Raw genomic sequence first — 26,338 nt, 5'->3', positions numbered from 1 at the left:
CTTCCAATTAAACACTAGAGAAGGCCAGAACTTCAGTGTTTAAGGTGGTCCTCCACCTCAGACTAATTTTATCCCCAATGACGGTTTTGTATATCCCCTTGTGTTATTTTGCCACAGGAAAACATACAATTAATGCAAGTTAGTGATTTCCCTTCCATTTGAAAACATGTGGCTTTGAACAGAATACGTTGCTGACAAAGGGTTTTGGCCCGAAACGTTCACTTGCTTGCTCCTCCAATGCTGCCAGACCAACTTTGCTTTTCCAGCTCTATGTTTATTGACACGGCTGTGCTTGATACCACAAGTCCATCCATACCACTCTCTGGACAAAACTGCTTCTGAACCTTAAAAAGCCTCATTAGATCCGATTCTACAAGAGACACAAGTTACTAAGCATATCAGTGCATGGCAAACTGACCATGGTGTTTTGTAATCCTCTGTCAAATGAACATACTTAGAAATCCGAAGAACTAGATGTGTAAATTGCCAACAAATCCACTTTTTTGACCAATCTCATTCTAGAGTAGTGCTTTGAGGAAACTGGATGCAAGCACTCAAGTAATGCTTCAGAATTCTGAACAAGGAACAGAAACATTTCAATATTTGAATAAAATATTCACTGTGTTACTTTTGGCTGTGTAATGCTTGTTACCTTGCCAAGATCAGTATTCTGAATGTGAGTGGGGTACACAAACTGAAATAGCATTCCAGACCACAATCTGAACCAGTTACCCAGGAAATAACACTCCAATTCAGTCCAAACTGTATTAATCTCCAAATTAGCCTAAAATCATTAATAAGTACACACAGGACATGTGAAGCAACAATGGAAATGTTCAGTTCAAATACACAAATATACAAGTAGAAACCCTATTTCATCTGTGTTAAGTATGCTGAACATTTCAGTCAGAGAGCTAAGAGAGTAAAGCTAAATACTGCACCTGAGGTAGTCATCTTTTCAGCTCAATTCAGCCTCAATGGTTGTTTAGCCTCCAACACCTAAAAAAAAATCAAGAAAACAGATTAAAATCAAAATTAACATTAAACCTAATTAAAGCCATGTTAAAGTTGTCAGCATAATTAGCATTCTTAGATTGTACAAACAACTTTAAGTGAAGTAAACAATCATTTTAGGATATTATACCATGTCACTTTTTCAAATTAAACAATACCCTAGAACATATTCAGGGAACTGTTCACCATTCTATTAACAAAAATTTACATTACTGGTACACCAGACTGTATTTTGCTTAAGTTAGAAGCTCCTGCCATCTCTATACATTCAGACTGTACTTCGGGTACAGTTTTGAGATTAGCAACATACATCGCCTTCAGTTCTGTAAAGTATAAAATGGAGTTGCATTGGGCTATCAGGTAAGCAAAAGTTCCCTTTAATAGAATCTTTCTGAACTACAATGGTGTAAATTTGATGGCTGGATTCTACAAAGCCACCATACTCTCAGCATACGTTGCACATTGGTGAATATAAGACTTCATTAAATCCATCGAAAATTTTTAAAACTCCTGGCAGCATAAGATATGATCCATGAAGGGTATGGATAAACTAGCAAAGATAGCTAAGTTCTGAAAAGCAACATAATCAGTGACCAACTCTCCATGCAAAACAATTTTGGGCTATCAGGCATTATGACCCAACAGGGACAAACAGGAGGCTGGAAGAGCAGAGCAAGCCAGGCAGCATCTGGAGGAAAGGCAAAGTCAACATTTCATGTATTAACCTTTCTCAAGTAATCCTGAAGAAGGGTAATTACTCAAAGTGTTGGCTTCTCCTTTCCTCCCGATATTGCCTGGCTTGCTGTGTTCTTCCAGCCTCCTGTTTATCTACCTTGGATTCCAGCATCTGCAGGTTTTTTTTGGTCTGCAACTATGACCCAACACATGGCTTTATACAAGGATGGCCATGATCCTGATTATGGTGGCAGCTGAGGAATTCAATGTTTGTGATGACCTTGAGGATATAGCGCAACACGATGGAAGTGCAGAAGTCACTCGTTGGCACAAGATTCATCTCTGTACCACACAGGCTTCAAAAGGAATATGGCTTTATTTTTTAAAAAATTCTGGAAAAGAAAGCCAAAAAGGCAATAATGTAATCACGGCAAACTGTCATAAAAGCCCTTCTGGTTCACTAATTTACTTTAGAGAAGGAAAAATGACATTCTTATCTGGTCAGGCCAATGTGCCTCTAAATGCACAGCGACGTGGTTGACTCTATAGAATTATAGATGTGTAATAAATGCTAACCTAGCTGGCAATACCCAAGTCTCATCAACAGCTTAATAAAAAAGCATGGAGTTTCCCCGATTTGGTTTGTCCAAAAACATTTCCAGGAATACCTGGAAACAGCCATTAATCGGCACCAGCAAAGCAAGTGCAGACTACATTTCAGTACAAGTACACAGCCTACCATATTACACAATTTCAATCTCCAAGTAGATTTCAAGTTCAGACGCTCCGCAATATTATTGCAAGATTCTTCTTTAGTATCACAAGGCAAATAATGACACAGCTAAAAGCAGACATCACATTTCAAACCAGTCGGTGCTAGCAATGAACTTAAAATACATCGCCATGACTTCAAGTGCTGACTGATGCCACGATTTGACCATGAGATATAATCAGTACTGGTTAAAATCGACAGAGGCAGCTTTCCCCTTTCATAGATAATCTTGCAGAAGAAATCTACCAGAAGACCTGTTCAAACAACCAACTAAAATTCCAAACTCAATCTTACTTTTATTTTCTTGTAGTTGGAGGTGGGCCCCCCCCCCACCAGATTTATTGTCCTACAACTGAGTAGTTTATTCGGCTACTTCGGAGGATCGTTGAGAGTCAACCCAACTGCTGTGGATATGGAGTTATATGTAGGCCAGAACAGATATGGATGAGAGATTTCCTCAAAGGACATCAGAGCCAGATGAGTTTTTAGAATGACAATTTGGTAGTTTCATCATTAAATGAGCATTTTACTCTATTTTTTAAATTGATTGACTTTAAATGCCTTTGGTTACCATAGTGGTATTTGAAATAATTTCATGGAACTTTAGTCAGGGCTACTGTACTCACTCTTCATATAGTCAATTCTTTAAAATAAAATGTCATGCTACTCTTTCAACAAGCAGAAGACAAAAATGAAGGATCTGAAGAGATGGCCAGACTGAAATCTTTCCAACTCAGCTGCAAAGCATCTAACTGTTGGAATGAAGAGCTCAAATTAATGACAGAAGCTGTAAAGGCCATGGGGGTCAGCACTCAGTGGCAACAAGTGCAATTCAACACAGTTTGAACTGCCCAGAACAACCATTCAATTGTCAGATTAAGATGCATCTTGGCAACAGTCAGCAGCAACTGCCCACAGTAAATGGCTGCCCTATGGTCTAAGACGATGTGAATGACAGGTGCTGCACTTTCATTCAAGAAGAGTAAAAGTTAGAATATTTGGCAATGATCAGGTTTAATATTTATTAGTGGCCATGAGTCAAACTGAGCTTGCTTCCAAACCCCCTCAAATTCTTCCTTTTTCATTTTTCTAGCAGTTTTTAATGCAATGGGTGACAGGAATCACCTCAACACAACCACATTTGCCCAAAAAAATTGTTTTTAATGACAGCTGTTGCCTATGCACATAGCTCACATATGCATTCTTTTCAGAAAGGTTCATTGGGTAATAATCCAAAACAAACTGATATTTCCATGCCCTTGCTCTGGCTACAGTCGAACTAGGCATACTATCACCAGATAATGAGGTACAGATTAGCAAACAATTATCAGTGGCCAAGACAACGTGTATTTGTCTTCCACCAGGGAATTCATTATCTGTATTCAATTGTCATTAAAACCAATACAGAGGTACCAAATGGTATAATGTGTAGCAGCTGTGACCAATTGGTCACAGAGACCTACAGCACAGGAGGCGGCTCTTTGGCCCATCAAGTCTTCAGTCAAAAATAGCCACCTAACTATTCTAATCTCACTTTTCAGCACTTGACCTATAGACTTCTATGCCTTGACATCTTGGGTATACCCAAATATTTAAACATAATGAAGGTTTCTGCCTCTACCACTCTTGCATGCACTGAGTTCCAGATTCCCACTTGCTCAATCGAAACATTTTTACTCATGTTGCCTCAGAGTCCTGCTCTTTACCTTGCATCTATGCCCCATGGTCACTGATCCCTCCATCATGTGTGCGCGGCGGGGGGACCCTGTCCATGAACCTCAATTTTATGCATCTCAATCAAGTCACCCTTGGTCTCCTCTGCTCCAGGGAAAACAATGCTTTCTATTTAATCTTTCTTCATAAACTCTCCAGCACTGTCAACATCCTGATAAGTCTCCTCTGCACCCTCTCCAGTGCAATCACATCAGTCCTAAATATGGATTCCAGAGCTGCACACGACTCTCTTCCTGTGGGCTAATCAATATTTTGTACAGTTCCAGCATAACCTCCCTGCTGTCAAATGCAAGTATATATGCCTTCTTCACTTTATCTACCTGTCCTACCTGAAAGGGACCGACAGACATCAAGATCTCTCTGATTCTATGTTGTTGGATTGGTTATGCAAACCCAGCAGACATTTCCTAAGTCTAAATTGTAAGAATGCACAAAACTAGTGTAACTGCCCAACAATTCCATTTTTCTTCCAGAGAATTGCCTAACAATGATTCACACTGCTCATTTACATGGTTGCAAGCAGACTGTTCAACCACATTTGTAGCATCTGCATTCCAGTAACACCAGCTATCCTGGCCAGAGTTCATCTGTGGCAACCTTATCAATGTATTTTGTTACCTAGGTCTAAGTATCCCAACATTTCTTTTCCAACTTTTTGTAAACATCAATCAGAATTCAATGAACTTCTGCTCTTGCTAATCTTTCAAAGCCTATTCAACATCACCCTGCACTCCCAGTTAACCAACAGCTCAATTTTAAAGTTTTAATGCTCATTTTAAAATCCTATTGTATCCCTCTTCATCTATATCCATTTCCAGTGTAGCAACTTCTGAGATATATTTACTCTCCACTAACAGCAACCTCAAACAGTTTGGAATTTGAGCACCGTCATTAGTTGAGCCCTCAGCTACTGGGCCTTGATCCTCTGGAATTCTCTCCACCACCTTTCTGTAAGATGCTGTTTTACAAACAGCTCTTGAAGTATTTGGTGATCCATTCAAATCTCTATGCGACTGTCAAATCTGATGTGATAGGAATCCTGTAAAGAGTCTTGAATTGTTTTCCTAGGTGAAAGACACCGTGCAAATGCAAGGTGCTGTTCGGTTAGAAAATGTGGAAGGCCACAGGGCTGGAAAAATGAGATTAATTCAACTACAAGGTTTGAACAGGGTTACTGAGCATAAGGGGTACAAGACTGAAGGGGAATGACCAGAAACCCAAAAGCATCAACATATTATACTCAAATTCACACACAAACAAAAGCAGACTAGTCAGCACCTCAACTTATTCTATCTTGACCGGCATGCATCTCAACTCTACCAGCGTGTTTAGTGTCAATTATTAATAAACTGTTGAACAAAAAAGTTGCGCAACTTTTGATCAAAGTATGATTTTATGACATCTAGCTTCAGCTGCATTTTGAAGAAAGGGTATTTCAGTCTGTCTTATTATTTAGAAGCATTATATTGCAAGCTTGAGAAAGTGAACCCAGCTGGCAATGTTCCTGAAAAAGAATTATAACTGCAGTTAGGCTTTCTGAAAGAGAAAAGCTTTCTCCAAACAAGTCACAAGAACTGCAATTGTGAACAAAGAAAACTGAAAATCAGTTCCAAAAAAGTGTAATTGATTTGAAATGTCAGCTGTTTCACTGTCTGCAAATACAACTAGACTTGCTTGCTGACTTTTTTTTATTTCAGATCCCCAGCAGCTGCAGTATTTTGCTTTTTATTTAAAAATGCAACTTAAATATCACCTGCACCTTTTTAATATCAGAACACGAGCCCAACTATAAAAGAAACAAACACAGATAATATGCTGAAGAAACTAGGCAGGTCTGGCAGCATCCGTAGAGACAGTAAGTGTTAATGTTTCATGTCTAGTGTGGGAGCTTTCTTCATAGCTGGAAGGGCTAGAAAAATTGGGTTTTTAAGACCTTTGACAGAGCCAAGAGGAGTGAGAACAGGTGACAAAGTAAAGGGATAAAGCTAAGTCCTTTACTGAGCTCAGATCCTTCACAGAGAAGGTCAAAAGGTACAGTGAACACATGGCATGAAGTGAGATTATTTGACAATACAGAATCATAGGGCAGGGTAGGAAGGATCCAGAAAGGCAACATTAACTATTTCTCTTCCCAGCTGCATTCATTCTTTTTCTGATGCTTTACTTTGGCTCCATAATTACCAATTTTCTGGCCCAGGCTGCTTCATCATCACATGTGCAATCCTTCTACACATTTATTCCCCAAAAGGATGGCCTGAGGAGCCTTGCTGCTTTATTGAAAATGTGCGCACAGCCTCCATCTTCCTTGACCACCATCCTTTGCCTGGATGAGCTCCTTCATACTTTGAACTATCTCTCCTTTTAACACTGTTTCTTCAGGTGTGGATATGGGTACCTTCATGGGTACGAGCTATGCCTGCCTAAGAGTCAGGTGAAAAGCACAGAAACAAATCCTTCAGTCCAATTCATCCATGCTGACCAAATATCCTAAATTAGTCTAGTCCTATTTGGCAGCATTTGGTCATTTCACTAAATTGCTCCTCTTGATATATCCACCCAGATGCCTTATAAATGCTGTAATGGTACCAGCCTCGACCACTTCCTCTGGCATCTCAATCCATACACCCACTACCATCTGAGAAAAAGGTGCCCCTCAGGTGTCTTTCAAATCTTTCCCCTCTCACCTCAAACCTATGCCCTCTAGTTTTGTACATTCCAATCCTGAGAAAAAGACCTTGCCTATTTACTCTATCTGTGCCCCTTATGATTTTATAAACCTCTAGAAGGCCAGCCCTCAGCCTCTGATGCTCCAGGGAAAACAGTCCTGGCCTATTCAGCGTGTCCCTATAGCTCAAACCCTCCAACCCCAGCAACATCCTTATAAATCTTTTCTGCATCCTTACAAATTTAACACCATCTTCTCTATATCAGACAGTCCAGAATTGAACGCAGTATTCCAAAAGTGGCCTAACCAACATCCTGCGCAGTCGCAAAGTAACAGACCAGTTCCTATACACAATGCACTGACCAATAAAGGCAAGCGTGTCCAAACACTTTCTTCATTGCCCTGTCTACTGGCAACTCCATCTTCAAGAACTATGAACCTGTACCCCAAGGTCTCTGTTCAGCAACACTCCCCAGGGCTCAAGCTGTAAGTACTGCCCTGATTTGCCTTACCAAAATGCAAAACCTCTCATGAACATTCCTTATTCCAACCAAACCCAGGACCAAACGCACAGCTTTTTCTCCAATGCACCATGTTCAGCACTGCTTAATGGTCTCTTCCAGAATCAAAAAATTATGCAGTTTTGCTTCCAAGTTCCAACCTTATGTTCACCTGGCCATTTCTGACCTTGACTTTAATGGTTTCCATTTTTGAGCACAGGTTGGCCACTAATATTCATTATAAGCCTGACTCCCAGTTACTTTGATTACACTTCCTCACACCCCACCCCAACTATTGCTTTGAGGAACTCTGGCTATCCCAGTTCTTTGTCATTTCAATAAATCACCTTGCTCTTCCATCCTGTGCCTGCTGCAGTGTTCCAGCAAAGTACAATTCAAGGAACAAGACCTCACTTTCCAGAGTGGCGCTTTACAACCAAGACTGTATCAAATTCTGCAACGACAATACCTGACCACATGATGCCTGTTCTCCATTTTTCCTACTCCTAGCCCCATCCCACTATTGTCCAACAGCCTTTGTGTGGCTTACTTTGCTCCCAGTAGAAAACTTGACCATTTCGTATATTGTCCTCTTTCACCAAAATTAACTACCCCTACGGTCTTCTGCCCTGGCCCTCCACATTTTCCCCACTGTTTCTCCACCTCTCAAAAGAACCAAACTAATTTCCAAACCATTTCAGAGATAATGGGAACTGCAGATGCAGAGAATCCAAGATAACAAAGTATGGGGCTGGATGAACACAGCAGGCCAAGCAGCATCTTAGGAGCACAAAAGCTGACATTTTGGGCCTAGACCCTTCATCAGACCCTTTTTCTGGTGAAAGATTTAGGCCCGAAACATCAGCTTTAATGCTTTAAGATGCTGCTTGGCCTGCTGTGTTCATCCAGCCCCACACTTTGTTATCTCCAAGCCATTTCAGATCTAAGCATGTCACAATGGATTCTAAACGCTAATTCCGTTCTTCACAGATGCTTCCAAATCTGATTTTCGCCAGTATTTTGTTTCAGATTTCCAACATTCACAGCATTTTGCTCTCACTTGGACTTTTAACTACGAAAGAAATTAACACAAAGAAAACTTCGAACAAATCCATGAAGCTCCATCCTTTGCAAAACACTAAAGGCATATGAATACAACTGCTCCGCAGCAACCTGAGTGCAGGCAAGACAACAAAAGAAAGTTTGCAAGTCCTGCTGGGAATTGCTCCCTGTTTGTGTTTTCACTGGATCATTTCCAAACTCTCATAATTAGCTGTATACATTCAGGAAGCAACTACTAGTTTAAGGCAAGGGTGTTAACTTATTCTGCCACTCTGCTTTTTGTGCAAAACAATGAGTACTTAACAAGCCAGGGCACATCAGAAGGGGCAGGAGTTAAAAACCAACAAAAGCGCAATAGGAAATGAATGCAAATATTCATTAGCCACAGCACTTGCTGATGTCTGACTTGGAGCGGGACAAAGGATCACATTAAGCAGTGATTAACAAGGATGTCCTGCAAGCCCTTCGTTTCACACATTTTAACTAACAGAACAGCAGCCTGACACCAATCTCATTCACATCAAGTTGGTACTTTTTTTTAAAACCGAAAACAACAAGCCATCAACGAACTGGTGGGGAAGAACATTCTTTTGGAGTTGAGACCAAAAGGCCATAATTTCAAACCTTAACATTTTCAACTGCTTGTATGTTCTGTTACACCTGTGTGAAGGCAGCTAAATCATGCATTTTCATGGCTCATAATTGATATTAGCCACATAAGAATCAATTTCACTTTTGGGCAATCCAAAGTGCAGAAGCACAATTTAGAATTACCCACAAAATAGGAAACTCCTAGGGTTGTGAAGTTGACTTGTTTCAACAAGGTAGCAGTGATGAGTTATAGTTGACTTTCCAGTGCCCTTGCCAAAGAGGAACAAAAAATTCACAACCACTCCCATAAATAAGTGTGCAAATGCAAGAAAATCTCAACATTAGCCAACTCCAACAACAAACCCAGGTTCTTCCAAGTCTATTAAAAATGTTTCCATGTTAATCCAAGTTACCAATATTTTCAATGTCAATAATGGAAAATTACAACTTTTCTATTCAAAAAGGCTCTGTGCCCAAGAAACTGGACAGCATTTTATCACACTGATGGTATGAAGCTATATGGTACCTTTAATTGCGAAGAAACAGATCAGGATCAAAGACTTTCAACTATAGATTATCTTCAAAGACAGGACGCATAATAGTTTGGAAAAATCTGCATTCAAAGATGGACAGCGATCATGGCGTGGGCTTGGGGCTGAGAAGGTATGTAAAGAAAAAATCTTGAAGGGAGCAGTATACGTCAGAATGGCAGAGGATAGTGCAGATACTCATCCTTTCTCATGTGACAAAAATTAATTTTCAATTACATAATGCCATTACCATTGCTCATTTCTACTTTCATAACATTACCAACCAGTGAAACCCTAATTTGAAATTTCATCCCAAACTTCGCAACCCCTCTTCTTGTGCTATCCTTTATTAAGGCACCACCTACATGTCTCTACCTCCCTCTGCAGCTGGGTGTCATTTATTTTTCTATGGTTCTCAAACATCTTTGGCATCTAGTTACATTAAAGATGTTGTCATGTATTATTACAAATTACTGCATCAGATGGGACAAGTACAGGTCCATTAAGGATTACAGTAGTAATTTGTGCACGGAAATAGGGTTCTAAATACTGTGCGTCAGTGTGGGGGAGTCAGATAAACATCACTGTAGAAATCAAGGAGAACAGATTAGAGATTGAGAGAAAGAGTGAGAGAGGGGGGAAGTTGAGTCGTAGGAAAATCTCCAAGGTCAGATGAAATATATCCCAGGCCAGAGGACGGATGAATTAGCAAGGGTGCTGGCAATGATTTTCAATTCTTTCATGATCACAGGAGAGGTGCCAGAGGACTGCAAGTCAGCCGACATAGCCGTGTTGTTCAAAAAGGAAGCAAGGGATAAATCTGGAAGCTACAGGTTAGTCAATCTAACATCCGATGGGGAAATAATTGGTAGCAATTCTGAGGGACAGAATTAATCTGCACTTGGAATGGCAGCAATTAATCAAAAATAGTTTTAGTTTTGTTAAAAGGTGATCACATCCGACTAATTTGATTGAATTTTTCAAAGTAGTGACCAGATATGTAGATAGATAGATATAGAGAATGTACTTAAAGTATTGGACTTCAGCAAGGCAGTTATAAAGTTTCACAGAGAAACTGCCCACAACACTAGAAGCACACGGGATCCAAGGAAATTTAGCAGTGGATCCAGAATTAGCCAAGTGGCAGGAAGCAAGTGACAGTGAAAGGGTGTTTTTAACTACATAACACCTGTGTCCAGTAGGGATCAACAGGGATGTATTGGACCCTTTGCTATATAAAACAATTTAGACTTGAAAATAAGAGTAAGTTCATGAATAATACAAAAACTGGTGGGGCAGTAAATACTGAAGGGGACAGCCTTCAATTATAGGTTGATATAGATGGCCTGCAGTGACAAGTGGACTTCAATTCTGATAAGTGAGAGATGATGCACATGGGCAAAACAAACAAGTCAAGGAAATTCATGGACTGTAAAGCTCCAGGAAGCAGAGGATCAGAGGGACTTTGAAGTGCAAGTCCACCAGTCCTTTGAGGTACCAGGACAGGTGGATATAGTAGTTCAGACTCATGGGATTCTTGCCCTTATTAGCCAAGGCAGAGATTTTAGGAGCAGGAAGGTTATTCCATAACTGTATTAAAAAGTTGGTTGAGCCATAGCTGGGAATCCATGCAAGAGGAATGTGATTGCACTGAAGAGCTTTTTACTTTGGGGGGGGGGGGGGGGGGGGTGAAAATTTACTAGCAGGTGGGAATCTGGAGCTCACGGCCTATAAGGCTGAGAGAGGCAAAAACTCTCAAAATTTTAGAAGTGTTGGTATATGTGTGTGATGCCAAGTCATACAAGGCCTTAGCTCATGTGCTTTAAAAAAGGATTAGAATAGTTAGGTGGTTGGCTTTGACTAGCATGGACTTGAAGGATTATACTGGGCTTCCAAGATATGACCTAGAGATTGAGGACTATTGGGGCATACCAATAGGGGCCAGGTATGATACTAGGGCCAGGTAATGTGGTATTAACACAAGGGAATTCAGCTGTAGATTGAAGTTTTAGAATAGCCAGGATGAAAAATATAAACTGGGAATGCAACTTTTTCAAGCATTGTTTAAAATATATAGCTTCAGCCTTCACAGTATTAGAAAGTAATTGGAAAGAATATGTGGTCACCCCAAAAACAGACTAAAAAGAGAATTGCACAGGAAACAGCAAAGTGACACTCGTACTCCCAAGGGCAGTTGGACAGAAAAGACCCCAGAATGGATTCAGAATAACACCCAGTTTTGGAGAAGAAAGTCAATGATTGGTGCAAAAGGAAGCAGTATCCATCAATAATTCTGGCATTAGGGCAGGAACAGTAGGAGTGAGGGCAGATGTGGGGTGAACAAGGAATCAATAGATCTTGGGCTTAGGTGATTGACAGAAGTTGCAAACTGACAAGATCAGTGTGTTAAAAATCAAGCAGTCTACAGCTGGTCAGGAATATTGACTAACAAGAGGGGTAGACTGGAAGTAAGCATTCACCACAATGCACTGTCTTGCAGTAGATATCAATACAATTATAATCTAATTCTGTAGCTCTTGCTGGGAAAACTCGTGAATGGGTAAAAGTAGTGAGGAAAATTTCCCAGTGGCAATGGGCAAGGACAATGAAAAAGTTGCAGCGACATTAACGGAGGATAAATCAAGGAGGAATCTGGCATAACTGAAGTCAAAGTGACTAATCACAGGACATGTTAAAGAACTTATCACAAAGACTCTGGGGTAACAGAAATGATTTAAGCAAAAGGTAGAAGGAATGGAATAAGAGCTTTCCACAAGGATCAGGGAGGACAAACTGCAGCTCCCTACATCTGTTTGAGCTCAGAACTAACTTTAAATTGGTCTGTCATTTAAGTCTCAGGAACTCAGTCAAACATCTCACCCTCCAAAATAAAAATCATTACAATGAAGTAACTTATACTTTCAGTTCCCATAAAGCACGGATAGAACTCTCAATTTCAATCACACAACTGGTTTAGCTCACCAAGACAGGATGCAATACAGACACACAAGGTTTCCTACCACAGACCACAGGAAGAAAGATTAGTTGAGGTGTAAGAAGCCTAATAATACTGATGTACAGTAGCAGACTGAAGCCATGAACATGCATTTCGCTTAGCATTAAATAAATAAACCATTGCCCACATCAAAACGCAAAAAAAGAGAGGCTAACACTTCAAATCAAGTAGGTGGTGACTGCATCATAAGGAACTAATAAAACACCAATTATTCTTCAGATTTTCAAACACTATCAACACAGACATGATCAAATCTTAACATCTACAGCTCATCAGTAGGATCCTTCAAAAATCTACCATTTGTCAGATTATGCACGAAAATCAGAAATGTTAAGCTACTCACTGGCAGCATCTCCGGAACATAATCAAAGGCTAACAATCAGTCCATGACTTCAGAATAGACAGTAGGTCATTAACCCAAAAACATTTTCTTCTCCACCACATTTGCCACTAGGCCTTCTCAGTCTTCATAACATTTTGTTTTTATTGAAGACGACACACCGTGCATAGGTTTCTTTTCTTGATTTATGCTGGTGTACAGTTTCACAGGTGTTTGGAACGCTGGTACTTTACAAATGCAAACATTTTCACGAGTCCAGACAACAAGTGCTGGCAGCTTTTCAAATGGCAGAATCATAGCCAAGCCTCTACTTTTCCAAAATCCATGCTCTTATCCACAAGCAGAGATTACTTGTTAATTTCAGACCTCCCAAGACCAAAGACAGCTCAACTGTGGTGTTCCAATTGCCAGCCCAAGACCAGCTAACACTGTAGACCAAGAATTGCAGTAATGATCAAGCAAAGCTGGAAATGATACATGTTCATTTGACATTTTACAAAGGTCAGTTTGGTTAAAGATTTAATTGCACTTTAAATACTGAATGATCCTTCACACAATGAAGCAGGCCACTTCAGTTTAACGGATCTTGACAAAGCAGTCCATTACTTTCCATCTCTTTCCAAAAACTGCCACGGTACAACTGGCTTCCTAAAGATAAATGCCAATTCACAAAAATAATTAAATTAATTACAAAATGCGTAAAGTATAAGGCAGACTTCAAGAATAAGGCTGTCGCTTTTCTGTATTTTTATTTGTAATTGCTAATCATGCTGGCCTCACTGGTACAATAGTTTCCATTTATACAACACTTCTTTTACATAGTTAAACATCCCTAAAGATTACTGTGCAATGTTATAACAATTTCATACAGAAAAGGGCAGACAAACAATAATGTTGAGTAAGTAGCTTTTAAGGGGTGTCTTAAAGTAGGAAAGGGAGTAAGACAGGCAAAGATGCTTACTGCAGAAATCTCACAGCTGATGGCTTGTTTTTTAATGGTGTGGCAATCAAAACTTAAGTAAAGTTATGAGGTAAGCATTACAGCTTTGGTGGGACTTGAAAGCAGAATCAAGGTATTGGTCAGCCAGCAACCAATCCAGGAAAACCAGGGTTAATGGACACAGGTAGAGTGTTGAAGATCGCTCAAGTTTTATGGACAGATTTGGGAGGCAGCCAGCAGTTCAACTGGAATCGTCATGACTGCAGGAGAAAAACAACTATAAGTTTCAACAGGGGAGTCAAGCAGAGTAAAATGAGGCAATATTAGAGGTGGAAACAACTAATCATGGTGATGGCATGAATATGTGGTCAGAAGCTCTCAGAGGCCAAGTCTTAGACCAATCTTACATTGGTTCAGCTTCACAGTTGCCAGAAGTAAGGATAATAGTAGTAGGAAACAGAATTAATAGATGGAACTAAAAAGAATATCTTTGATCTTCCGAATGTTTACTTTGGAGGAAATTTCTGCTCATCTAGCTCTGCATACAGTTCGGCAATTTACAGATATCAAAGGATTGACTGATGTTGAGGGATCGTTGGATGACATCAGTATACATGACAAGACTAAGACTACATGATCAGGCGATATCACCGAGAGCCAGTACTGATTAGAAGTCACAATTGCTTCATCACAAGAACACGGGGTACAATAGCTATTATTCTACCACCTCTGCTGTAGTCAAAAGTCCTTACTCACTGTTGCCCTGGAGTTTACTTGTATTAAACAAAATAATGGTCAGATTTAGATTCTTCAGTTGATGAAACTTTATCTGATTTCACTTTGAACAGTTTCGAACTTTGGAGCACATAATTCCTCCACACCCACATGAGTCACTCTACACAAGACCAATTTACAAGATTTCATTTCAAGATCTGTTCACTCCCTCGACAACAATCATTAGTCACCCATTCAAAATCACTGCCTATTCAGGAGACCTTAGTCATAGACATACTGAAGAGTGGGATTTATGTATTCAATTTCTCTCAAAAATAAAAAGTTTACAACTTCCAAAATAAATTCCCAGCTATAATTATGCCTTGCTGCAGAACGTTAAACATTGCTTTGGTATTTTAGAGCTTTAGTAGCAAACAAATCACCACAGTACTGAATTAATCTTCTTAATTATGTACTGCAAATACACCTGAGAAAAAAATCACATGAAGTCTGAAATTTGGAAATTCATTCCACAGATAAACAAAAGGAAGTGCCACAAAAAAACTGCAGGCAGAATAGTGTCCGGGCCAGATTAGTCATCTTCCTCAGGAAAAGAGGGAGAAGGCAGGAGCTCCAGGGTTACACGTCCACGCACCTTCCTGAAAGAATCAGAGAGCCAGTACCAGTTAGAATCAAGCATTAATACAATTCATAATATCCCCTTCACATGAGACAACAAGGCGTGAAGCTGGATGAACACAGCAGGCCAAGCAGCATAAGAGCAGGAAAGCTTGATGTTTCGGGTCGGGACTCACATGACATTGGTGCCGACAGATTCAAGCCATTAACAGAAAAGATACAAATTCTGCTATTGTAGAATAGTGCAAGATACACATGAACAATGTTTTTTATACACACTTCACTAATGTTTTTCTAGCAAGAAATGAAAATCCATTCTAGTAGACACCATACATTGAAAATTCTTTGCTGCGTAAGCAATTATTCCAAAAACAAGTCAAAAAGTACTGTGCAGTCCACAGGTTTAGCCAATCAGGTTACAGAAAACCAATTACCCTACTGTAATTAATCTGAATCACATTACACTACTAGCAGCTCAGTCATGCCAAAGCAAGCCCAACTAGGGCCCGTGACCTGAAGATGAACTCAATGGAAAGTGTCAGCTTAATTTCATGTTAGGTCATTGGAAAACTTTTCCATTCTAAAGGACTTAAGCACTATCTACTGCAAAACACAAAAACAAAAAAAAACTTATAAATAGGCTAGGCAGAAGTCAATTATTTAATCTTAGCAAGTACAGCTGGACATTAATATGCATTTTAGACTTCTCATCAGTAAGGCTACAAAAAGGCTCTAAAATCAAAAGTGAGGCAGATTTAGGGAATAAACTTGGGTGTTCAAACTTAATTGCAGCTAATTTCTATCATTGCAATTTTAACATGAATTGCCAGAAAACTGAAAATTGCATTATGGAAGCATTATGTAAGTTATTCAAAGTATTTTCTGTTACCTAATTAAAGAGACTAATTAAAAACAGAATGATAGGTAAAATACAAAATTGTGATTGTACCTGCCAAGTAATTTGATGCATGTCTTTGATACCACTGCTTTCCAAACATGCAATCCCTAGAATGCAACTAGCACAGAAGCAGGTGACAGAGACAAAAAATTGAGACCGTTGCTTAAGAGAGCAATGTGGGTTTTAGGGAAGGGACAGGGGAGTGGAGCAGAGTTCTCCCTTGTTTGAAAGTCAGATAAGGACACCAAGTCAGCTAAGTAAAAGCACAGAAGCATACTGCAGAAAAGCAAGACATGTTGAAAAAAAGCTTTTAAAAGAGGCAAATGAGAAACATTACACTATTAACATGGATCATGTTTGAAAGGAATCAATGATGGAAACAAGCTACCAGTATTACTGGAGAAAAGCACTGAAAACAAGGAACTTGGAAATGGGGAGTTTTTTAAAAAAGATTTTTAAAAATATAAAGACAGTTACTCACATCTACAATCAAGAGTTCCAGAACATTGATACACACAATAACCCAAAAGCTTTTAAGTTCTACACAATTCCATGCAACAGAACAAACATGCAGTAACTGCATTTAAATCAAGGCCTACAAATTAAACAGACTAAATTGTAATTGTTGATAGTTCTGATACACTACAATATTGAACATTTAGGAAGAAATAGAAAGTACCCTGAATGAGAAGAATTTTTCTTTAAAAACCCAAAGCACCCAGCTTTAACTGCGATCTTTAGTTTCCTATGCGTAAGAAGAATGACCCATGTGAGATGCAAGAAAATCCTAAAAAATACAATTATGGTCTCAAAAAATAATGCAATATTTAGAAGTAACATGGAGGATGAAATAATGGCTTGTTTGTTTAATTACTTAGAATACACAACCTTGTTTTTGAAAAACTTTTAACTTGCAAGGCCACTGCACAATGTAGTGTCTCTATACATTGGTAACATTAAGTTCATGTTGTGCTAGATAAATTTTAAACTGTACAAAAGACTATTTCAAACAACATACACAGATCTGTGCAAAGTCTACGTTCGATCGGATTTCAATGCAAAAAAACCCCCACTAAAACGATGGTCACATAACAAGCCAGAAAGAGGCTCACATAGAAAATGGAATGGCACTCAAGACCCGAATAAAATTAAGGTTAAAACAAAACAGTGAACAGAAAGAGAGATCTGTATAAAGGTTTACTGCCTGTATAAATAAACCTGGATTCTTGTGCAGTACTTGGGGGGAACATGTTGTTTAGTCCAAAGTTCATTTGATCCTTCTGTATTCCTGCTCCAAATTAATCAGTTACAATTACAGCATTCAGCTTTAAGGATGAATTGACGTATTAAAATTCTAGCGACACTGCATCCAAGATTCTTAAATCACTTACGCCACACTGAAATGTCACATTGGCTTTCTGCTTTATGATATTTTCTTGAATGCAATCAGTGTTCACAAGAATAATACTCAAAGCATCTTCCAAACAATTTCCTTCCCCTCAGAAGGCATTTATTCGTACGGAACATGATTCTTTGAACATCCGAACCTCCTAACAATTTGCCCTTCTGTTCACATGAATCCAAATCGCAGAGGTTGTACAACTTAAAAGAATGATTCTGTCATCACTCACTACAGCTAAAAGAAAATTCTAACATTAATATGACCAGGAAAGGTTGGCCGATTTTTCTGTTGGCTTAGGAGTAGGCTACTGGTCGATGCCCCCTAACTCAACATAGACAAGGAATCAAAGCTTAGACTCTTCTGGTCAAAATTCCACATTAGATGCACGTTTTTCAACAGAACCAGCAATACTGATCCATAACATGCGACAGATTGGAAATAAACACCAGCAATCAAAACAAACATCATGAGGCCATTACAAGTATCTTATTTCTGACCACACTAGCTCTACAACCCCTCAAGATATCTGCACTCCTCCAATACTGGTCTCTTGCACATGGCAGATTTCAATTACTGTCTCACTGGCAGCCATGATTTCAAATATTTTGCTCCCAAGCTCCAGATCTTCCTAGAAATTCAGCTCATTTCAACTCACCTCTTAAGTCAGCAGCCCCAATAGCACACTCTTCACAGCTTTGGTGCTATTTGATCCCTTCAAGAACTGTTAACGCAGTATTCAGGGTGTTGACACAGCTGACTCAGTTTTCATTCATTGCCCACTCTTGTTGCCCTTGAGGTGGAAGTGACCTGCCATCTCAAACCACTGCAGTCTACTTGATGCAGGTAGACACAGACTGTCGTTGGAAAGGGAGTGCAGTGAGGGGGCTTTGGTGGCCCTGAGCCTAATGTGCATTCCTAGATTTGATTGCTGGCCTTGACAATAATTCCCGCTGTGTAATTTTAGAACTTCTCCTTGAGCAGTCTCAAAGACCTAAACTTGTGAATATGGGCCCAAAATACAGAAATATTCTACGTGCCACTTGCTGACATTCAGGTCTAGCCACAGCAAGCAAGATACAGAAAAATTGTGTACAACAGGAAATCCATTCTGAAGATTTCAGAATCTTTACTGTGCATCTGACAGATTAGAATTAACCTGGAAATGCACAATGACACAATTTCCCCAAGTGTAAGCGTGCAGCAATCCCAGTGGCAACATTCCTGACCGAGTCTGCATTGAGGCACAGCAACAGTCATTCCCGAGAAAGTAGTTTGCTCACTGTCATGGTACATAACCCAGAAATGGATTCCCAAGTAAAACATGTTTTTGCAGCTTTCAGTGAAGTTAAGTCAAATATTACCATGATCCTTCAGAACAGGCATATTTTTAAGTTTGCAAAAACATGGATACCTACCTGCAACCATAGTCATACAGCCTGGATACAGGCCCACAAAGACTCTTTCTATTTATGTACCCGTCCAAATGCCTTTTAAATGTCATAACTGTATACACCACCACCCTCCCATCACTCTCTCTGGCAGTTCACTCCACATAATCCCATGTGTAGTTGCCCCTTGGGTCTCAAATCTTTCCCCTCTCATCTTAAATCTATGCTCTCTAGTCTTGAACTCCCCTTTGCCAGGGAAAAGACCATTGTTAGTCACCTTATCAACAGCCATGATTTAAGGGCCTCAGAGGTGAACTCAATCTCCCAACGTCCAGAGGAATGTAGTCCCATCCTGTCCTTATAACTCAAACCCTTCAGTCCCAGTAACATCCTTGTAAATCATTGCGCCCCGTTTCACTTTAATAACATTCCTCCCATTGCAGGATGGGCAGAACTGTACACAGTACCCTAAAAGTGGCACCAATATCAAATACAGCCAGAACATGACAACCCCAACTCCTAAACTCAATGCTCTGACCAGTGAAGGCAAGTGCATCAAATGCCTTTTTCAACCCGTCTACCCGCAATGCGACTTGCAAGATGCCAACCTCACTGAAAAATTTAATAATTTTTGTGCAAGTCAATGTCATTGAGGATACAAGCTCTCAGCAAGACAGATCGTTCCTTTCCATCTAATGCCCATTTCTTTACCAGCCCCTTCCCAGAAGCCCCTAAATCATTCGTCTCTTGTGTCTTAGGGAGACAATAACAGGCCAATGCTTTTGAACAGGTTGTAACAGGATGAAACCAGCTTCTGGATCATCTTGTACAGTAACAGATGTACCATACAGCACAGAAACATTCAACTTACTGTCCACATGTCACACTTTCTACATAGTTCATCTATTTTCACACTAACCATCTTATTGCATTGCTTCACTTTTCAAAGTAATTTTCAGTTACTTGACTCACTCGCGTTTAAACACTAGTGTTTAATTCTAAAACCAGAATTAAGAACTGTTGGCAGTGGCAGTAAATTAATGGAGTGGATTTAAATTTTGCAACCCTTGCTACTCTAGAACCAAAACACATGCTTGGACATTTATCAGAGCAGATCCCTCATCCTACCCTTGGTGCAGGAGGGCTGGCTTACAAGTAGAGGCAGAGTTAATAATTATTAATACATTCAACTGACATTCAATACAGCCAGCACAGGCACAATGGGCCAAACTATAGCCTTCTGTGTTGAATCACTTTAATAAATGACATCAGTTAAGTGCAACTCAGAGGTACCCACATTAGTTATATTCTGGGCATGTCGAGTTAAGTTTTTTCTCATTCAGCACAACATAGAACTTTCTAGTAACTGTCACCCATCCATGTCTCTCACCAATGATTTATACTAGCCCAAGAACCAACACCCTGTTTTAACACATTCCAGAGTCTTAAGAGCACCTACAAGCTTTTGAATTTCCAGGCCCTATACATAAAAAATTATGACAAGCTACAAAAATAAAAAAAGTTTAATACCAACTATTTGCACTTCACACATGGAATTCATTGACAAACTTCAAAGGACCAGCCGTCTCCACACACCTCACCCTAACCACTCTACAGCCACATTCTTTCCAATATGCCATACTGAATGGATTTCTAAAACCACGACTTAAAAGACAATCCTTTGCTGGTGTTGGCACAAGTTTAAAAATTCTTCAAAATAATGTAGGCATTGTACAAGAGGCCAATTTTGCAGCTTTTTATGCACTGCAAAGCAGGGAACCATTAGTAAAATGAACTATGAAAGCCAGATGAATTTGAAATCTATTAAAAGCTCTACTGTAAGGCAGCTGGGAGTAGAAAATGCAGATCACCAGTGCCAACGTCTTGTTTTCTGAAATTAATGAAAATCAAATCCAACTATCTGCAAAAAATTGGACTCATTCTATAATGTTATGATGCCACTATTCCAGTTACTTAATGGGAAATAGTGCAACAGGATTTAAACTAGTCTTGCAATTTCTCGATCAAATGATGGAAGACAACAAAGGAGCATTGCAAGAGGGCAAAAAGCCAACTTCACACCAGAAAGTCTATCTCCCCAAACCGTTCCCCCAGAGATGAACGAAACATTCAGCCATTCCATTCACACCAAATGCTCAAAATTACTGCAGTTAGACTGACATACACTTCATAAACATCACTCTATACATAGAGAAAATAAACTAAATGCTAGAAATACTGGTACATCAGCTTCCAACTAGGAAATGGGTTAATGTTTTAGGTATCAGTGATAATGGGAACGACAGATGCTGGAGAATCCAAGGTAACAAAGTGTGGAGCTGGATGAACACAGCAGGCCAAGCAGCATCTCAGGAGCACAAAGCTGACGTTTCAGGCTTAGACCCTTCATCAGATGAAGGGTCTAGGCCCGAAACGTCAGCTTTTGAGCTCCTGAGATGCTGCCTGGCCTGTGTTCATCCAGCTCCACACTTCGTTATCAATGTTTTAGGTATGTTCACCGAGAATGATGGCCTTGTTTTGGCCGAGGAGACATTACTGAGTTTTTCAGCTACTGCAAGACGGACGGCACCAATTCCCAGCCTAATAATCCAGTTTCATGTCAAAACATTCCACACAGCTTCCATAATTTAAGCAACTATGTGTCATATTTACATTCTGGACACAAATAAACGAGCTTCCTTCCCATTATGAAGGGTACCAGAACTCATTATTAAAACAGGCAAGTTACAATTATTCTATAAAGTTTTATTCTATTGTCTGAAAACATGCTTGCTTTAAAACCCCCTCAAAATATCTCTCAAACATTGGTCATCCATGCTACTGTGGTTAAGATCAAATTCAAATAATTGTATGCTTTCCTTCAATTATATTGCCTAAAGAGAGAGTTTGGCTGCAAAGCAAGAAATGAAAGGGGTTATACAAAAGTGCAAATACTCAACATGTGTGCAGGCTTATGTTTTAGGATTAAGGTCACATGCTCTGAATAATAAACGAACCAAAAGGTGAAGCCATCAACACATCTATTCTCTTCACAAATGCTTAGTGAATTGAAAAGAATTCCAACACATCCTATTTTCTATTCTTAGAATTTTCATTTCTTTTTGCTGATACCACAAACCAGTACTTTGTTCTATATGCAGGCAAACAGTAAATCCGGTTGGCATGTGCCAAGATTCCACAACTACAAGTTAAGAATATTCAAATGAGCAAATGTTGCCTTTATATCACCTAACTCAACCACTGCAAAAGGCAAAAGGACATTTTAACATTTTCCACACCCCCAAAAGAAAGACACTTCAAATAATCTTGTTTTCCTAGGTGTAATAATATCTTTTGTTTGAACAACTGTTTCATTCAATAATTCCCATCTTCAAGTCCAGTTATAAAAGTTCCTTCCAAGCATTTAAACAGGAAGAGGTTGACTCAACCAATCAAGTGTAGCTTCCTTTATTCTAGTTAAATAAATCCACAGAGGTCTTGTTTATTTCACAGTGGGTTAGAACCTTGAAAATTAAAAATGAATTATTTGTATGAACAGCTTGGAATAAACTGGTGGGGTGCAGGAATTAAGTGATACATGTAAACATATACAAAATTTTCTCAACTCTCTTTAGTCTCTACAAGTTGTCACAGCTGCCCAAGGCTTAGCAAAGGGTAACCTGATTTTAAAAACCACGTGGCAGGCATGTTTAATCACTAGGTGAACTCCAGTAAAGCAACATTTTTTTCTGCATTAACAGAGCTACTTCAAACTGCATATACTAGTGAGAACCTTTTAAACATATTAAACTCTAGTATAAAACAAGTAGTTAAGGCCTCAGCAAAAAACACAACACAACTTTTTCAATTCTAATATTTTCAGTTCTAAATATTTTTCTGAATATATAGATGAACTATAGTAAACACATATTAATGGCAAATACACTACATATGTAGTACAAGACCACACTCAACAGCATACCACTTAAGTGACACTCAGCACAATTCACAAGGAAGCAAAACAGGGCAGTCGAGGACTCCAGCTTGCTTTTCATATGCACAGGGAGGGGTTAGTGCAACTGATAAATCCTTCTCTGCTCCCCCTATTGTTTACAATTATAGAGTAATCCAGTGCAGTACTGTGATGATTGGTGGCCAGCAGCCTTCAAACCACAGTCCAACTGGAGCCACAATGTTCACGAAAGGAGAGATAAAGGGTATAATTATCAAAATACAAATGCTAACTTAACATCTTTAAATTTCTTTCTGCTGCACTGTTTAGTGCAAACAAAACAGCTGCAATAAAATGTACAACATATACCAGAACAATGAAATTCATGCAGCATCACCACTTCTGGTGAAACTATGAGAACACTAATTTTTCAAAAAAAAGTCATTTTCAACAGCTTTCTCAATTTCATAATCAGACAGCAATAAAAGAAATCAGTAATTGGAATGCAACATCCACTGAATGAATTGTCATGCTCATAATAGTATAAAATAAAGCAGTTACAAGTCACCAAGTCCAATGACACCAAAATACATGAAGCCCATAAATAAACAGAACAGCCTTTAAGTTTAGCCAATAGTTTAAAATGCAAAGCATGTATTGCAATACAAACCTCAAATCGTGACCACAGATCTTTTGTGACTACTGAAAATTTTGTTCTTATTATGAGATACTAGAACTGGATTTCAGAGATGGAATTCTGACTTTGTATCCATTTTCCCAGAAGATGTACACTACTGTCAATACATATTATCGTGTGCTAAAAACATCTGGTCAGTCACATAGGAAAAACCAGTTGGTCCTAAACACTTCACATTTTATTTTCTAAGTTAAATACATAATGAAATTTCAAACAAATTGTTTGATACTACACCATCATGTTTCTCTTTCCACTCAAAATGGAAGTGCCTCAACTTAACATCCAAGTCTACCAACAGTACAAGATTCCTGCTTCTACATGAAATCCCAACTTTCATTTGAAACTGTAATTAATGCACTGTACAGAGGGAAAACAAACTTGCAAACCATGAAAATACTCAGAAACCAACTACAATGAATACAGATGTGTAACTATCGATACGAAGATTTGAGATTTACATACACACAACATGCAGACAACAGATCTGACATGTAAATCAACAATTCACAGAAGCAGAATGTAGGAAAGAGACTAGAAAGATAACCCACAATTGTCACAGTCGTGGCCACACTAAACTTATGTACTCTGCAAATGGTATCCTCAGAACATGAAACATGCAGCAAAAGCCCATATCACAACAAGACACTGGAAGAAAATAGATAGTTTAAACTTGCTCTAAATTTATCAAAATGAATTTGTGCATGTATGCGCCTTTCCTCATTGAGGTTAATAGATAATCCACTGCTTAAAAATTACATACTAGTGTAAAAACAGATCTATTTGCCTATGATAAAGCATTTATCAGCAAAAATCTCAAAATGCAAATCCCAGACTGCTGTATGAGTCACCTACTCATTTGGTTGTTAATGAGCAAGTTTTGTCCCATTTCATCAATTTTCACCAAATACAGCTCAGGATTCCAGGCAATTTCTCAACCATCTCAGCATATACTTGCACACTCAAAGTTTGGGTGTTAAGCTGCATGCTGCCAATTTAGAAAACAAAATCACTTCACCAATGGAAACCCACTTTGTAATTTCACCCAGTTAAGGCATTCACTTTCCCACACTCCTATAATTTACAGATGCACTTTTACAACCTGTGGTAAAGAGTTAACTCTACAACCTTTGTAGCCCAGTCTTGTAGCCATGAAGCCGGGAAAACACTGGCCCCTCTGCTTCCAAACTTCTTAAGCCAAGTAGGAACACCCTCCCATCTCCCTGTCCAGACTGGAGATGCAAACACCTGCCCTCCACCAAAGTAGAAACCCATCCCACCACATCCACGTTGGGATTTAAAAACACATTCAGGGTAACGATCGTATCTCTCTCGCTCTCTTTCCCCCAGCCCGGGAACACAATTTCTGCCCCTTCCCACAGTAATTAGCACAAAGCTCCATGGTTACAAACTGTCTCCCACCCCCTCAGGGTAAACAACCTCCATCTCACTTCTGCCCCCTACTGGGGTAAATTTTCCCTACTTAAGCCCCTCAGATTAAAGACCACCTTTTCAATTCTTCCTCCAACAGGTTAAGCATCCTCACACCTAACTTGTCTCCACTCTCCAGTTGAACCCCCATCCCCTCCCCCGATTTGGGGTAAAGCCCTCTCCAGTTGCCCCCTTTCTGGGGGGGGGGGAGAAATTCCTTCCAGTTCTGAGGGTTCTCTCCCCCCCATGAGGGTAAAGGTGCCCCCCCTCCCCCAGAGGGTTGGAAGCTCCCCTCTGCTCTCCCTCCGGGGGAGAAGATACACCCTCCTCTCTCTCTCTCTAGCCCCCCCTCCCCTCCCAATCACCCACGGTTTTAAACCCCTCTTTCTCCTGCCCCCTCTCTGGGGTAAACTCCAACCCCCTTTTCTCCTGATAATAAACACCCGCCCTTCCCCCGATGCCACGTTGTTCGGGAGTTAATCGACTTTTCGATCTTTTAATTCTGAAAGCGGGAGGATCTGGAAACTCAGTCCCTCCTCACTCACCACCTCGAGAACAACCTCTAATCCACCCCCTCTCCCAAGGGAAGGGCCGGAGAAGGCCGGGCTCTTTCTCACCCACCGTCGCTGAAGGACGGGCACCTCTAAAGTCGGGAAGCAGCGGCCACTCCAACTCCTCTCCGCGGCTTCGAGAGTGATCGCGGGGGTGACGGTGAACTCTTAACTTCTTTACGTATTTTTAATAAATGTCTTCGCTCTTCCTCCGGGTCGCCCCGCTATCAGCTCTGCCCACCACCATCTCTCTCTCCCACGCCCCACTTTTCCCTTTCACATACACTCACTCTCTTACACTCCTCCTCCTCCGTCTCCCGCTTTCCAACAACCGCCGCTGCCAGCGACTCCAATCAAAATGGCGACCGGCAGCAACGTCTCTTTATAAAGTGGCAGCGACACGGTGCGTGCCCCTCCGCCTGCGGAATGTAGTGCGTAATTTTCCAGCCCACACCTGGCAGAAGGAAGGTGAAAAGGGGGGTGTTTATAATTAAAATAACAATAACTTAACCCTTCTCCGGCCTTTATCACACGCAGACAACGCATAAACCTATGTCAAACTTAAAATTTTACAGCACAGTCTAGAGTTGGGTTATGTTTGATCTGATTTGTGACTGTTGATAAAACCTATTTTTGCCTATGCCCACCCCCATTTCTTTTCTACTGCTCCCTTACCCAGGCCCGGAACGTCGCGGAAGGATACTGGCTAGGTGCCGTAGCCACAACACCTTGTGGTCAAGGATCGCTGGAACCACAGAGGCAGCGAGTAGCAGCTCAGCGAAGCAACTTTATTTTTGCAGCTGCAATGAGACTTTCCACCATATGCATAA

At 40.0% G+C, this 26,338-nt stretch overlaps 1 protein-coding gene across 4 annotated transcripts in view; it reads right to left on the bottom strand.

The window, feature by feature from the left end:
- Positions 1-25,909, bottom strand: part of ctnnb1 (catenin (cadherin-associated protein), beta 1) — a 36,653-nt gene extending 10,744 nt beyond the window's left edge. Inside the window, exons 1-2 of one of the 4 annotated variants that reach the window (XM_048554664.2) lie at positions 25,799-25,909; positions 942-999 (exon numbers count right to left, since the gene is read on the bottom strand). In XM_048554664.2, coding sequence (XP_048410621.1) covers positions 942-954 — 13 coding nt within the window. In that variant the 5' untranslated portion in view covers positions 955-999; positions 25,799-25,909. Of the gene's footprint in view, positions 1-941; positions 1,000-25,578; positions 25,709-25,792 lie in introns of those variants that run through there. The other 3 variants (XM_048554679.2, XM_048554672.2, XM_048554687.2) reach the window with 3 other exon arrangements.
- Between the last annotated feature and the right edge of the window lie 429 nt (positions 25,910-26,338).

This window comes from Stegostoma tigrinum, chromosome 2, assembly GCF_030684315.1.
Source record: "Stegostoma tigrinum isolate sSteTig4 chromosome 2, sSteTig4.hap1, whole genome shotgun sequence".
NCBI lineage: Eukaryota > Metazoa > Chordata > Chondrichthyes > Orectolobiformes > Stegostomatidae > Stegostoma > Stegostoma tigrinum.
This window is presented reverse-complemented; position numbering and strand designations above follow the sequence as displayed.